Source organism: Passer montanus, unplaced genomic scaffold, assembly GCF_014805655.1.
Source record: "Passer montanus isolate IOZ18808 unplaced genomic scaffold, ASM1480565v1 scaffold37, whole genome shotgun sequence".
NCBI classification, from domain to species: Eukaryota; Metazoa; Chordata; class Aves; order Passeriformes; family Passeridae; genus Passer; species Passer montanus.
This window is the reverse complement of record NW_024368485.1, coordinates 3,705,799-3,722,899: the sequence shown is the minus strand read 5'-3', so window position 1 is coordinate 3,722,899 and position 17,101 is coordinate 3,705,799. Positions and strand designations below refer to the sequence as shown.

General features: G+C 42.3%; 1 protein-coding gene across 1 annotated transcript in view; it reads right to left on the bottom strand.

The window, feature by feature from the left end:
• CFAP61 (cilia and flagella associated protein 61) overlaps positions 1 to 17,101 on the bottom strand; it is a 91,062-nt gene that overhangs the window by 50,080 nt on the left and 23,881 nt on the right. Inside the window, exons 13-16 of the mRNA XM_039717026.1 lie at positions 15,748 to 15,874; positions 15,346 to 15,423; positions 14,042 to 14,248; positions 12,108 to 12,242 (exon numbers count right to left, since the gene is read on the bottom strand). Coding sequence (XP_039572960.1) covers positions 12,108 to 12,242; positions 14,042 to 14,248; positions 15,346 to 15,423; positions 15,748 to 15,874 — 547 coding nt within the window. The remainder of the gene's footprint in view (positions 1 to 12,107; positions 12,243 to 14,041; positions 14,249 to 15,345; positions 15,424 to 15,747; positions 15,875 to 17,101) is intronic.

The window sequence follows — 17,101 nt, the reverse complement described above, 5'->3', positions numbered from 1 at the left end:
AGCTCAATGCCACTGGGACCAGTACTCCAGTCACAAATCTTATTGCCATGTTGGTAGTTACTTATTTCAGCTTCCACACCACTTCATGCACATTCTGGCTAGGGAAATAAACTCCATGTGGGCTTTTTCCATGCATCTCTAGGTCTCTCTACCTAACAGAGATTCTCAAAAGAATTACATAGCTAAGAGACAAGAAATATTATTGCATTTGACAGGTTGGGGTTTTTTTTTCACCTTAACTATATTTAGCTTCCAAATTTCTGATGAAAGACAAGGAAATACTTTCCATCTCACAATACAACACACTTTGCATTATTCTTACTGCTCTGGGTTCCCTATATTCCCATTTCACAGAATGGGTAACTGCGGGTTCATAAATGCACTGGGAAGACCAATACAAAATGGAGCCACTTTTCTTATTTGTCAGACATTTCTCTGATAAATTCCTGCTGTGGCACTTATGAAGGAAGCAATCTAAGGCTTCTAACAGGTTTTCCTCTACTACAAATAGGAGACAGCACCAGTAAAATTAAGTCCTCTAAATTCCTCCTATGGAAGTACAGTAGAAATATATTCTCTATATATCAGCTGACAGAGTAACTCACTAGATAAAGAGTACTTTCTTTAAAAGCTGTGGTAATTATATGGGCCTTCTCAATAAGTACATAGCACATTGAGATCCCAAAGAGATCTTTAATGCCATGTCTTTGCACTGGTGAGGCTCCACAGCTGAGGTTTCAGCACAGCCCCACTACACTGTGTAAATCACTAGAGTGCTGTCCTGCTCCCTTAAGGAAGCATTATGGATCAATTCCCTGCCCTATGGCATGACTGCACAGCAAGTCATTCAGAATGTGGCAAAATTAAATGTCACCTTTGGTCAGGCAACATTATTTTTTACTGCCAGATAAATGTTCTTTGAGCTGCAGTTCACCACAGTGCAACGATGACATCCAGTGGTGAGCCAGATTCATCTCAGGGACTGGACTGCCCTGGGAAAATTCCAGAAGATATCTCAAAAAGTATGCCAACCCAGGGTGGCAGAACCAAAAAGTATGCCAACCCAGGAACAGAACTACCCTGCTACTTCAAACCAGGTTTACACAGGACACAGGCAAGTCCCTACAGAGAACCTCCATCATCCCATTTAAAGCCAGTGCTCTTGAAATGGTTGAACACTCCTTACACAAGGATCTGCCAGCAAAAAGGGATTTAGTCATAAATTAAATAATACAGACTACATCTGTAACATTTCCATGTTTCAGAAGCTGAAAAAGCCCTTTGTATTTCCCTGGAAGTGTACATCTTTAGGAGAGATGTTAGGAAACAAAAAGATTCAGTGCCAAGTATTACAGAGATCTCCCACTACTTAAAATCAAATTCAGACTGTGGTTCTTATAACACATTAAATGGTTATGCCCCAGCTACAGGAGTTGTTGCTCTGTCAATGCTGACACATGTGGAGCTCTCCCAGTCCCACAATCAGCCGTGGAGAACTCTGTGCCCTCACCTCAGTATTCACATTCCTGGGATTGGCAGACACAATTCTGACAGCCTGGGTTTTACTGCACACACAGACTTGCTACTTTCTAGAAAAGCAAGAGTTTTCCTCCTTCTGGAAGAAAAACTATTAAGTGATATTTGTGTTGAAATGCAGCTCTTAATAAATTAACAAAATGGTAAAAACCATGAAAAGAAACTACTTGTAATATACCTCATCAATGAAAACGGGCAGGAATGCCGGCAGCAAGCAGCATAAACCCAACAGGCCTCAAGGCAATGCCAAGCTCACACATCTCATTTTACTGCTGTGCTGGTGGTTTATTTTAATGCACTGCAGCAATGAAAGCAGGAATACAATTTCCCTGGGAAGAGCTGTCTAATTTATGAAACAGCTCCTGTATCAGTGACACAAAGGCAGCCTAGGAGCAGAATATAACCTGTTTTGTTCCCCACACAACGGCCCCAGCACCAACAGCTGTCATGCTCCAGAAATCACCTTTCTACAGCTAAGTACACTGAACGGCCCCAGGGAGTGAGGAATTAGGTGGACTGGTTCCATAATACCGCCTATTTTAACAAAATGTCAGGACAAATTGCTACCTGTGCTCCCCAGAGGGGTAATCAGACATCATAATTGACAGGTCAATAGCACACTAACATGTTTGTTTTGTATCCAATCTATTAAATAAACCAGCAATCATTAACTAATGCAAGGTAAAAAGCATTAATTGCCATTGGTAGAAAAGGCATATAGAGAAAGGAGGATTTTCCTTGGTTATGAGATTATTATTTGGGGTACTGGCACCCCTACCCTCCTATGCTGTTCCCATCTGGGCACAGAGGGACAGAGAAGCTGGCAGGTGTGGCCACAGGCAGTGGTGGCATCAGCCCATGGGGGTATTCCTGCACACAGACAGCCAGTGCCATCACTGCGAGCCTTCCAACTGGACCTTGTTAAAAGGCTGATGCAGCCCCCAGACACTGACAATGCACACCCTGTGTGGAACCATGGCTTTCACTTACAATTTCACAACACAGGCCAGAGCAGGATTAATCTATGGCATCCAGAATTCACACATCCTTCTACCCCAAGAAACCAATGGAAAAAGAGTCATCAAATATTGATTAGGCTTCAGCAAACACATTATTTCCTTTGCACTTTCCAACCACATACAGCTTCATGTCCAACTTTACTGTTTGCTTTGTACATGCCTTGGGAATGGATTCATGGTACATTTGCCATGACTTTACATTAGATGTTGATGGTACAAACCCACATCCAGAATATCCTGAGGCTCCTTTTAGTTCTGTTTTTAAACATTGGACCCTGGGACAGCTGTAGGTTTTCTACATATATTTATAATAATCCTACAATAAGTCAGGGTTTACATTAGCTTCATTCTAACAAGCAAAACTATGGAAATTGAACACCCAAAAATATAAAACCAAAAATTTGGACGAAGTATTTCAGCCCTGACAGGAAGAAAACAGCACTGTGTTCTGAACTGGGCACTGGAAAGTCTATCCCAGCAAGGCTCACTGGTGTGTCAGAGCTGTTGCTGTCCTCTCTGGGACTCCTCACGCAAAGGCTCCATAATGCTGCAGAATTTGCATCATCACAGAATCCTTTCGTTTGAAAAAGACCTTTAAGGCTATCAACTCTGACCATTAAACTTAGACTTGACTTTATTAGACCCTGAGGACTTGGGCTTTGCCCAGCTAAATGCACTGAAGTGTTGGCTGCAGTTCAAGTACCTAGCAGTGGTCCACATTCAGAAGGGCTGCTCGGGGCACTGCATGGCAAACACGGGGCAGCCTCGTTTGTTGTGTTCTTGGCATCTTCACTGATCCCTCACTACTCCTTGGAGGGGCCCTCCCAGCCCTGGCTTGTGGGATTCTATATCTGCCTGCAATGCTTTTTGTTTTACTTCAACATTTGTTACTGAGAAATCCTAGTGATAGTTACTGCTCTAGAGGATCCACCTGATCTGAACTGTTACTGCAAAAACCATCAGAAGCAGTGAAAGCAATTAACAAACCTGTTAGCAGAGTAGTGCTGAGCTCAGCGACAGTGACAGGCAAACAAGAAGGTGAGCAAACAGAGCTATTTTAATTTCAAGCTCCATTTGAACCACAAGTTAAAAAAAGAAACATCAATGTTTACCAAGGCAATATGAACAAAACTGATTGGAAAATGCATGCTTTTCCAGCCTGCATTAGGAATTGTTTTCTAAATACCAGCTACATTCCAAAAAGCCTCATTAGAAATCTCTGCAAACATGTTTTCAAAAACTGTTTCCAAGCATTCACGGATTTATACAAACACCAGAAACAGAAGTAAAAGAAAACAGAAAAAGAAACAGTGATGAAGAGTGCAGCCTTAATTGTTTTGTCTTTGCCAAAGAACCCTTTGTAAGAACTGTGGCTCGGACAGATAACAGCTCACCTTTATAGAATATTTTCATCCACAGACCCCCAAAGCCTTTATGAATGAAGTCAGTATTATTACACCATTATCATGCCCATGTGGGCAAATGCTGATCTTCAGCTTCTGGAAAAATCCACCTCTATGTTCCTAACCAATCGTATGCCAGTCCCTATGGCTCCATAGGAAACCAGGGATTTCCTGCTTGACTCCAACCAGCAGCAGAAGAGAGCAGAGCACGGACACATCTATTTAATTTCCTCACAGAATCACTGTTACCATGGTAAAAAGATGCTCTTTTTCACTTTGAGCACTGACATTTGGATCCCCAGCCTAGAGAGGGCTGGGCAGTTCACACTCTTGTAAGGACCCGACCATTGCTCGCTGCTCTGCTTCAAAGGCCAAAGAAATAAACTCAGAATGGTGCCACTTCCAGAGAGCTCAGCTCTCCCCCCTTTTTCTGGGAAGAAAGGGAAGAGCAGGAAGGCACAGGAATTCAATCAAAGCATTCAAGCTGGCAAGGGGGTAAAGCACATGGCTGGCTCTAGTCCTCTGACAGCAGTCATTGCTTCCCAGGTCATCTGTCTAGGGCTTATTCTTCAAGGCAGGAGGAAAGAGAGTGGCAAATACAAACTTGGGCTTTGGCCAAGGACTGACCCCATTAGCTCCACATCCCTCAGAGAGAGGCAAGCCTGGCAGTCCCTGGGGAAAGAAGCCCTACAGGGATCCCTGGCCTGAGCACAGGAGCAGCAGACAAGGGGCAGCCTGCACTGGTCTCTGGGCACACTGAGCCAGCCTGCAGAGGCAGCTGCCCACACACACACACCAGGGAGAGCAGAGCCAGAGCAAGAGAAGGCACAGGCACCTCATGTACAGACTCAGGGTAACAGAGGCAGCAGTTCAAATACACTGAACTCATTGAAAAACATAAGAGAGGTATAAAACTAAAAGCTTGGAAAAAACCAGAATAAAGATCATAACATTTCATACTGAAAATAATGAACACGAGGTAAAAAAACAATAGTTGAGGTATGAGAGGAGGTTGATTTGTAGGGTCAGCAAATCATGTTTTAATGAAAGCAGACACACTTCTCCACTTTTTAATGGTAAACATTACCTTTCTGCAGCAAAAATAGCTGTTTCCTCCTTATAAGGTGGAATTATCAATCTAACAAATGGCTTTGAAAAAGCTTTAAGCCAAGTCTGACCTGTTTGCAAGCAGAAGTGCCTATTTCAGTTTACTGCAAATGTCATTAACACCTGTACAGCACTGACACCACGCTTTCAAAACAAAGATAGGTCATCTTACTTTTAATTTCACACATGCACATAAGTGGTAAACATTCCTGTTAATGATGCCATCTGGTGCCTCCCACAACGGTGTGACACTCAGCCTTCCAAACAAAATGTAATGGCAGCATTGCACAAACCCCACTGACATTTGCAGTGAGGAAATTTGTTATCAGCCTCACTTCAGAACGCCTGTTTGTGTGCCTACTGGTGCCATAAAACCATCACCTTCACCAGTCATGGGGAAGAACAATAAATAATGGATTTTCATCCATGCACATACTACAAAAGCATTAAAAATTCATTACTCAAGCACATGAACATCTTAAGCAACAGTTACTGCTTTAAAAATTAATACTACTCCCCTGGTTAAGTGAAAACTATCCACACCAAGCCTTTGTTTGTAATCCCAGTGTCCTCACACAAATTGTAACATGCAGGAACTCTGCTGTTTTAACTTCGATACATGCACCTTGATATTTAAAATTCAGGGAATTCTCTTGCCCATTCTCCTCCCTAAGCTCTCTGCTGCATTTGCTCTTTATCTTAGTGGAGACCTAATGATGAAAATAAACCCCAAACCCTGAAAAACCTTCCATATTTTAGCCATATTCAGTACATTCCAGTGCTTCAACTGCACATTAATAGAACTGAAACTGCCAGAATAAACCTTTATTTGGTACAGGTATTCTACCAAGCCAGCACAGTAAAACAGGAGTAACTTTCCCTGAGTTACCCCAGGCACTGCTGTTCCAGAAGCACCTCCAAAAGCAGAGCTGGCTGTTCCTGTGGTTGTGCCTGCAGACCAGAACAGGGAATGGCCAGTGCCCAGGATGGGCATACACTTCAAAGCAGAGGCTCTGGTTCTTCACAGAGCTTGTGCCTCTCCCTCTCCACCTTCTTGACATTTTTCTGTGGACACACAAGGTGACAAACCATGCAGTTTGCACTCTCAGCTGCAATTAGAAGCAAAGAAAAATTTTCTGTTTGCTCAGAAAAGATTGTTCTGTGGCAGCCTCTGTGAACAGCCTCTCCCCCACATTTCAAAATTTAACCTTCTTGACATTTTTCTGTGGACACACAAGGTGACAAACCATGCAGTTTGTACTCTCAGCTGCAATTAGAAGCAAAGAGCTTTGTTTGCTCAGAAAGGATTGTTCTGTGGCAGCCTCTGTGAACAGTCTCTCCCCCACATTTCAAAATTTTATTTTAAGTCTTTGTTTTTATTACCTTGGAATTACAAATGAGCTAAAATTTTCAGGCTGTACACTGTGGACTGGCTGGGACTGGACAGCAAGGTGTTGTTAACAGTCAAACTATCAGTTCTGAGCCCTTTCTGTTCCTCTGCCTGCACAGGTCAAGGTAAAGAGTTGTGCTCAGTCTGGGCACTAATGAAAGGTTCAGACAGCTGGTAATGAACAGGTCTGAACACCAGAAAGCAGAAGCCACAGAGTGTGAGTAAGGAAAGTAGAGCCCCAGGAGTGTGTTGGAGGGGACACCAGCACCTAGGGATGAGTTTTCTATACAAACACTCCTATAGATCAGTTTCATTTTTGTTTTGTTAAACAAGCTTCCCCACAAGAGAAAGTTTGTCAAGTTCAAAAATGTTTCAGATTTTTTTTCTGGTTTTACCTGATAGCTAATTTCTCCTTTTCTTTTTACAAAACATGGTAAATATATACTCTTTTAAAGTCCTGCAATTTTATGATGGACATAAAAAGCTCAGAGAACAGAGAATCTATACAAACACTCCTTTTTGGTTTTTTTTGTTTTTTTTTTTTAAACAAGCTTCCCCACAAGAGAAACTTTGTCAAGTTCAAAAATGTTTCAGATTTTTTTTCTGGTTTTACCTGATAGCTAATTTCTCCTTTTCTTTTTACAAAACATGGTAAATATATACTCTTTTAAAGTCCTGCAATTTTATAATGGACATAAAAAGCTCAGAGAACCATCCAGGATGGCTCCTACATTCACAAGTCATTTGAGTATGTAGTTGTGAACATATACTGCAATGGAACTAGTTATAGGATGAATCTAAAAGTAAGCATGTATTTTCCTCTCATGTTGTTTTAATTATTATTTTAAACTGCTCTCAGGCCATTTACTCACAGCCTTTACCATAACCATCATCGTGGAATCAGACAAACACACAAAAATACCACCACACTTGCACTGGAAACTGTTGACTTTGCAGTGCCTTGGCCTCCATTTTCTATTTGAACCTCACACTGAACTAACTAAATTTATACAACACTTCATGGGCTTCAGCAACTGTTCTGTCTTTTTATGAGCTGGAGCAGAAAAAACAATTCTAAACTGTGCAATAGAGCCTGACAGCTTGAATGCAGCCATGAAATAAAAACATAATAAACCCAATAGCATGAAAAATAATAAAAGGGCAAAAACAAGGAAATAATTCAACAGATGTGTGCCATTTTTGTTCTTCATTGTGGATCAGTTATTCTTGTTAATTATATCACCTATTCTTCCCTTACATTGATAATTACATGAAGCAGATGGAGAACAGAATGCTCCCAGATGGTGAGAAAGCAAACAAGTTTATAAATTGTTTATTTATGAAGAAATAATTAAGAATTATTTCATTACCTATAGCTTTCTACTCCACCAATAATGACATGCATCATGAAGGCCAGCAGCACTTTATAAGATATTCAGGATTCTGTTGAAACTGACTGTTTTTCGTGTAACATGACTGCAGTGACTGACAGATGTGCAAACCAGAATAATAATCTAATCTGTTTTAACACTGAGGGAATTAAGAGTTTGGATCTTTGGATCTCCTGCCAGTTGGCACTTCAGCATTGGTTGACGATCCAGAATACAAAAATTAGAGATTTCCTTTTGCTTTGGCACAGCTGTACAAAGTGATTGATCTAATGAGTAGGCAGGAGCTCTGTCAGGTCTGTTCCCTGAACCCCAACATAGCAGATGTGTGGCCGATGCAATTCTGAGCCAGGATGTGGCACCTCTGCCACACTTGCTGCTCAACAGGTATCCTAAAGTCTGGACATCTCAGGACCAGATGCAAATCAGCAACTGTGTCATTCCAGAGGGCTGCAGTGGGAGATTTAATGGGAGGCAAGCTTAACATCTCCTGCTTTGTGCCTTCTCAGACTAGTCTTACCCAATTTATCCAAATCTCTTCAGCAGAGCAATGGGAGACAGTTTGGTAGGAACAGACACACAAAATCAGCAGCAAAATGTATTTCCAATCTCAAAGCATAAAAAGTAAGGAAGAACTTACAGCCCTTCTGGAAATGGAGCCACTGCTTGGGGAGTGACAGGGTTTCTGAGGCAAAGATGAAGAAGCACAGAGCTGTGGTTTAAGAAAATAAGTTAAAAGACGTGTGATGGTCTTAAAACTCACAGCAAAACATTCATTAAAAGGATAGCATATGAGGGAGGAGCAGGGAGAGCTCCTAAGCTCTGTATTTCTCTGGAGTCATAGCTATTTTAGCAATAAGCCAAAATAACACACACCAAAAGCCTGCCTCAAACCAGAAACAAGACTGAACCAGGGGAAATACATCTAGCTCTGCCAGAGAGTAAGGCGAGTGGAGAACTGCAGGTAAATGGACACACAGGTAACAGTTGGCTGTGGAGTTACAGGGCAAGTTCCTGGAGTTTAGGAGCACCTTTCTCCAGATGACATCTAGCTCTGCCAGAGAGCCCATGGGAGGAAAGATCTATGCTTCCTTTAAAACCACAAGACACAGCTCATGCTCCCTGCATGAGACAGGAGGGAGCAGGCCAGGAATCCATGGGAGAGCAACACATGGCACTTCCCCTTTGACGGTTTTTCCAGACACCACAGAAGAATAGAGAGAGTTGACAGAGGGACAACAAGAACAAGTTGCCACACATTGTGATTATCTGTCTGTAACAACTGATCCAGATCTGCAGGAAAAGCACCTCTCCAGCACAGACAAGACCCATGTGGACTGGCAGTGTTCTGGAATTAGCTGAGAGGAGAACTTCTGTGGTTTAGATTGATGGTTTCTCTTCTGGCCTTGGAAGAAGGAAGCAGGAAAGCACCTGTGCATGCCCTGGATCTGTATCTATGAGTGAATTTCCTTGGTGCCCTAAGCAGGCTGGAATGTCCTGGGGAGACAGCAACTGATGGAGCCCCAGGGCTCCCACCCTCACTCACTGAGATACAGAGCTGCTGACAGACATCCACACACACATCAGGAGCTGTGTCTCCACACAAAACAGCTGAGCTGCTCAGCCCCAGGCTCTTTCTGGGGAAAAAGACACTCTGCAGCCAGAGAAGGGGAGCAAGAGCTTGAAAAGGGCTGGAACAAGAGGAAGGCAGCTGAAAAAGCAACAGATGAGAGGCAGATGTTGATTTGTTGATTACTAGATATCAAGGGGCATCTTGTGGGTATCAAAGCAAGAATATCACCACAATTATCCCCATTACCAGCAACAGATACTCAAGCAACCAATTAGGGCAGGCAATCAATGAAAATTTTTCCTTTCTGAAATCGGCTTGCATTTACAATCCTCATCCTGTAGTTCATGTGACAAATCCTGCCACTACTGCAGAGCACTCTAAAGCAGCAATTACATTGACAACCTGCCCTCCAGCTCATGGGAACAAAGTGGGCACAGATTCACCTCTAGAGGGGCTGCTTTCACATAGTAGAGGGCAAAGCCCATTCGGTTTAAACCAGCTTGGTGAGCTGGGATAGAGACATGGGAGAAAGAAATGGGGAGTGGTCTCAAATGCTTGGAATCCCTGCTTGCCCAGTCTAAACATCTTGCAAGATCCTGCCGTGATCTCATTTGAAACCACCAAAACAAAGATAAGAGACATTTTCTCCTTACTCCTCTGCAGGTGCTGGCCTCAGACCTCTTCCCACTAATTCCTACTCCAGACTCTTTGCATGCCTTTCATCTTAATCTCTTCTCCACACTTTCCTCACAACATTGTTCTCCCATGTCCTTTTTCCCTCACTTCCCAGCCTGTTAGCATCTTCTACAACCAAAATGTGTTTCACCTTGTCTCACTGTATTTCATAAGGTGACACTTCTGAGCCTTTCTGTTCTGCAGAGCTAGCACATTTATCTCCTTGGTGAGACAGGTTGTTCTCTGCCTTACAGATTGCACCTTACTGTTTACAGGAGGTCTGAGAAGCCTTTTAATCACTACAAAAAGGCAGAAAGACAATATTGTGCCTAGTGAAACTCGGTTATATTAATTTATAAGACACACCTCAGTTTATTTGTAACTTCACTACAGTATTGGACAAGGTAGGGCAAGATCATTGATGGGGATCAATCTTCCTTTATGAGGCATCTGGGCAGAGAGAGGGCAAGTGCCTTGTGCCTGGCTGCAATCCAAGGTCTAAAAGCAACACCACCTCCTTACTCATGAGTACCACCCAGTCTCCCATGGCAGCCTGCTCCTTATGTTACACAGCTTCCCAACGTAGGGTGGCCAAAGGTCACTTCATTCACTCAGCAGAAGAGTCAATTTAGCTTTACATGGTTTCAAGTTCTTGGTATTTCAGAGAAGGCAGCAGCAGCACCAGACTAGCTTTATCCTCAAGTTACGACCCAGCACTTAGCCCCAGATGTCCATTCTGATAGAGCACAGTCTGTCAAAAATCTATAATTCATGCAGAGGCAGATGCATGGATACTTGCCTGGCCTTGAATTGGGGTTTTTCCAGTACAACTAGCAAAAATTTCACACATTCTTTTGAATAGCAATCTTAATCTGAGATTTCAAACCATTATGCCACTACCTACAGAGAAGCTCAAAAAACCTCAGGAAGAACACGAGGAGACAAAAGATTTGCAAATTTTTCAAACACAGGATGTCTGTGATTTTCCAGCTTCAACAAAAATGCTAAGATGAGCTCTTTTAGGAAGAGAGAAATCACTTTAAAAGATTGAAAATAAGAAACAGTTTAAAGAAAAGCATCAGAGTTCATTCTACAGATAAGAAAAAGGCAGGGATGTACATGTGAAGGGAAGGCTGTTGAACAAAGCCAAACACAAACCAACAGCCTTAGCCATGTTCTGGATTTCGCTTTGCCAGCTGCTGCCTAATTAAGAGTTTTAGGTGCCAAAACCTACTGACTAACTGAGAAAAGGACAGCTCTAAAAATATTATATGGAAGCCCATCTCAGCCAACTGGAAGTTAGTAGACACACATGAAGCTCCCTAATTATGTTTCTCCACAAAATTACGACTACCTACTGAGAGAATCTATCACTAATTGTGTTTTTCCTAGTATTTCAGCTTCACTAGTTACTCTTTTGAGGAATCACCTTCATGTCAAATTTTAGTTACTTAAACATAAGAGAATGGGGTGTAATTTATTTTAAAAATGAAATTTAAAGAGACTTTTCATTTAGAACTCCAGGCCACACCAGTTCTTTGCAAGTAAACCCATTTGCTAGTGAAAACAATCTTTTCCTTTGCTGTTAAGTCACTTGGTGTTTTAAGGGTATCTCATGCATGGAAGAAACTCGACTTTGGCACTGAAAAATAAAAAGGTACCGAAGCAATCTCTACAGAAAGAGTCGACAGCATGGCATTGTCTTTTTTCCGCTTGCAGAGCATGACACCTAAATAAAGCTAGCAGGAGCAAGGGCTCAGCAGCAGGCAAAGCATTTAGAAGACACTGGGAGGCCATGACAAAGCGCTGCCATGGTGGGCAGCGGAGCGGGAAGGGCTCTGCTCCAGCAGCGCGTGCCGGGCGTGGCAGCAGCGCGGCATCGGGATCGGGCAGCCAGCGCGGCTGCTGTAATTAAGGAGCAGCCCGTGAGCACTGGGAGGTTAATGCCAGCCCATCTGCCAGGCCCCGCACGAGCTGGCACCGTGCCTCCCGCCTGCTGCCACTGCTGTTACCCACCTGATCCTTGGAGACTTGCTCCGACGGAGCGTTTTCGCCAAGCTCTTGCAGAGGATAGACAATCTGTCGTCTCGGCCGCACGGGAGCCATGTAATGAAGGGCAGATGTCAGGGAATGAGCACAGGGATGCTGGAACTGAAAGACAGCGATCCATATTTCAGCAGAGAGAATGTCAGAGCAGTGCATCACAGATGTCTGCTGCATGGCTTCACAAACACACAATTCTTAGGTCTGTTGGCTAAATCTGAGACAAAAATCCGCAAATAAACAAACATACTCAGAGCTGAGAAATGAATTGCAGATAATTCCTGACACTAATGAAGATAATTATGAGAGTAATTACATTACTATCTCTGTGGGAATGACAGATAAACAAGTGGTTTGGTTTATGGGATTTTTCAGCGCAAGTATTTTCCCCAGGAGGATATTTTTCTCCATAGTGATCATGAATCAGCTTGATTTGACCTCATTAAGCTGTGTTATCTGCTCACTGCTAACCTTTGCTCGCCTGGCAGGGAACGGAGATGAATTTATATAGAAATTCTATACCAACTGAAATGTCTGGTTCATTCAAGTGATAAATGTTAATAAACTGTCAGAAATTTGAAATGAACAAAACCCTAACGCTCATCTGAACAGCCTCGATCATTAGAAATAGCTGTATCTGCCTATTGCACCATGACTGCCTCTGGCATAACTGACAACATGGAAGGGAAGAAAATAAGAGAATTACAGGAAATACAGAATTAACATTAATGCAAACTAAATTACACTCAAGTGCCATTCCATCCACAAATACTAAAAACTTGAGGTTACTATGTTGAGAAATAAGTAAAGTATCACACTTAGCACTTATTAGATAATAATATTAGATAAGCTTAAGTAATTTAGAGTAACTCTGTAGCCTGGTATCCTGGAAACAGTCAAAACTGGAATCACTGGTAAGATTTAGCTTCTCTTCCATCCAGTGCCATTAAACTGCATTTTTGTGAGTGCCTCTTCAGAATCTGAAAGCCTAATGCTACACAGGAACATTGGTTCCTCACGGGAACACTTAGAACTCCACAAAAGTGCATGGGAAAACACATCCTCCTGCAAATGTACCCAAGTCTAACCTGTCAAAGAGTTCCCACTTGAAAGCCAGTGGTGGTTTCAAAAACACCCAAGTCACCAAGGACAGAACCCATCTCAGTCACCATCTAAACACCAAGTGCCCAGTCCAGCCAGCCAGGCAGAAGCCCGAGCTGGTATTCAGTCTCCAGGGGAAAATTCCATCTGTCTCAAGAAAGCCAGGTATGACCGAGGGATGAACTGCCCTTGGGATGCACCGTGTGTTTCCATCAGAGGTGCCAGGAGCCCAGGTGATTGCCTAGGACAGACAGCAGCTTCAGACAGCATGAAAATTTTACCTTGTGTTCCCTTTTCTGACATGAGACTGATGACAAAACACATATGTGAGTGCTTCTGAATTACATTCTTCTTGGAAATGGATTTTCTCCACTGGAAGTTCAGTTCTTAACAGTTCTCCCATGACACTTTCAGGAACACAAGTTCCCACTTCAAATGCCAGTGAGGTGCTTGGGTCCCACTAACTTTTGGTGAAACACAAAAGGGTTTTTATAAACCACCTGGATGTGTTCAGGATGATCCCCTTGCTACATTACCCTTGTTGCTGGGCAGTGAGCCAAGGCCATTTCCACTCTCTGCTTCCCACCACACTTCCTACAGACACCAATGCACACCATGGATCAGCCCTGCTATGCAAGAGCTGTGTCCATGGGTCCAGAATGTCAGGAAGGAAGAACAGAAGGTACAGTTTGCTGCAGATTGACAAGAAAATCCTTGTTTGCAGTCATTTATGGAAGCAAAGAAAAAATAAAGTGATAAAATATGTCAATATTTAATACAAGAAATACTAATCACACTCTCCTTACCTTGCACTCCACATATTCTGGATAAATAGGGTAGTAAAGAGAAGATTTGTGACCCAAGCGAAGAATCTCCTTTAGAAAGTATTTTGCATAGTGATGAAATACAGGATTCAAGACAAAGTGGCAAAGATGTCCATGTTCCTCTTGCTGGTAGTGATTAAAATGAATGAAGTCCTCAATACTGTAATGTGATCGAATATACTCAATATCCTGCAAAATTGGGAATGTGTGAGTCAGCAGTGATCAGCAGCTACCTTGACAGGATTTTAGCCAATACCAACCAATGAGTCACCTTCTATCAACGAGGGGAACTACATTTGAAAACTGAAATCAAGTGTCTTTGAGACCTGTCTTCAACTGAAGGGCACTGACTAAACAGATTTTTCTTGAAAATCTTTTCATTGTATCAAAACCTCTCCCCTTCTTTACAAGGAATGCACACCCAACCCTTACCCCACAATGGCTGATACAAGGTAACAGACATCCAAGATGGGGGTAAAAATCCCCACCAGTTCTTCTGCATTCAAGGCACAGAAGGCCAGGCTGTCCCTCTCACCAAACTCCAGCTGAAAAAGGGAATTCCACAGAGCAGAGCTGTGTAAGAAATGCCCTCTGACAAGTCTCCCTTGTTGAAGTGATAAGCTGATATTTCTGCACATTTATTCACTCAATCTATCCTCTTAGCTCTTAATATAATCAAGAGAATTACTCTCAGAAACAAGAGTGACTGTTCTATTGTGAAAACTAAGCATTAGAACTGCTGAACAACCTAAAATCCACCTTTTGAGTCCTAGCAGAACGCCACAAAAGTAAGACTTGGAGAATGTTTATTATTCAATAATAATGTGCAATGTCTTTTTTTACTCCATCAGGGAAGAGGGATTTTGTTTTCAAGTACATGACTCACAATCACTTAGACTCTACTTTTGGACAAAAAAGTTATGAAAGCAAATCTAGAAGAATTACTGCTCTTTGCAGGATTTGTGGCAAAGCTGCTTGTTGACTTGGAAAGTAGAAGGGAAAGAGGTGATTAAACACCTATTTAGAGGCAGAGTGGCTTTGTGCTAAAGCACTAAAAAGTGCAGGAGGAAAACTTTCAGGACACAGCAGCTTCTTGAAAGTAACAGGATAATTTTTTTTTCATCTGTGTGTCAATCATTATCTATGATCAGAGAAATAATACAGTGGGCATAGGCTAGACAGCTTCTACAAGCAGCATTTTTACAGACACTTTTGCCAAGCACAAAACTCAGTCTTACTGTGAGCACCAAGCACCACAGAGCTCATGGAACACAAACTGAATTTACCATTTCATCCCTAATGATAGAAACACCAACGATTTGATCCAAAACTTCTGCTACAAAAGCCTGTACTGGCATCCCATCCTGCAAGGTAAAGGCAACAGATGCACATTTCCAGTTTCAGTAGAATGTCTAATGGTAACTGTATTTCACCACAGAATCCCAGTTAAAACACTCTCCTCCCAGTACAGCTCCCAGGCACCATCCCAGTTTAACCAGTCTGCTCCCCAAGAGGGCCGTGTTTGAGCCAGGTGTGTGGCTGGACTCTGGACCACACAGACCCTTCCTCAATGACACTTCAGTTTGGGTACAGCTGCTGCAGGATGCTACAAGCTCAGCCACTGCTTCAACCCTGGGCTGTCCTGATCTTGGGACAGAATTGAACACCTATCAGTAACAAATACTCACTGGATCCATGCGAGCCTCAGTGAATATCTTTGAGTCATTCCATATCCTTTCATTTAAGCTAAGACTTTCAACAAGCATTTTGACACCCTGTAGGTCACTGGATGCTGCTTTTCTTACATTAAATGACCTACAAAAGGACAAAAAAAAAAATTAAAGTTGACTCTGTAACAAAATAAGGACAACTGCCAAGCTTAAGACAACACACTCTTCACAAGTACCAACAACACCATTCAGAAATTGTAGCAGATTGCTAAATGACACTTGTTCCAAAGGCAGATATGAACTTATTGCATGGTAATAGAAAAGATCAGAGCATCTACTTGAGACAACTCCAGAATCCTACTTTATCTGCTATTAAACACTCAGCCCAATTTATAACCCCAGGTATCACTTGTCTTCAAGTGAGTAAAAGTCAGCAATAAAGGGAGGCAAATAACCATAAAATGAATGTGGAATCTGTAGCTGAACATTGTGGCACGTGGGGAAAAGAGCTAGATTAAAACAGGGAAAGGCAAGAAAAAATCAGAAAAAGACAGAGAAAAATAAAACTGAGCCAGCTGTCATGGTACAAAGTAAAGCAAGAACATAAACTTCTCAAAGAAAAAAATTACTAATTTTTGTGTTATGCCTTGGTGCCTCAAGCAGTAGCACATGAGGATAAACTTAAATGACTGCGGCACTTTTGCAGAGTGTGGAGTGCCAGTTGGTAATGACACAGTAGTGACCTGGTACCAGAATGCCTGTGCCACACATGGAACATCTTACTTACAGACAGCAGTAACCTGGCACTTAGCTCATTCACAGACTGTTAGCAAACATCTTCCCATCGAGTGGTTAAAAAGAAAATTTACTTCACACTGACAGTCTACAGCAGCTGAGGAGCTCTCCCAGTGTCTGTAAAAGGCAGCAACCCCTTCCTAGATACACACAGCTCATGCAACCCACACTTGTGGAGTGCTCTTTGAGAGGTTGAACTACAGTTTCAGTTCCAAGAAATAAGTTCTTTCACCCACAGACAAAAAGTTGTGATTCATGTAGTATAATCTTTTTATTCCTGTTCTTCTAGCTTTCAGTTTAAAAGTGGATGTGCTATTCTTCATCCTCAGTCACACTGAGAGGCATCCTGTGGAATACAAGCTTAATGAATAGCACTAGTACCTTAAAAAACCAAGATTCTGGTACGTTATGAGAAATTTCACAGCTGAATTCACTGACCATTTTTGAGTGCTCAAAAGCACACATTTGGTTACTAAATTACAAACTAATCCTGACTTTCCAAGTGAGCATCAGCTGAGCTTCTGCAGCTTCTCACAGGTTTCCACTGTCGATTGCAAGACCCAGCAGTGCTGAGAGC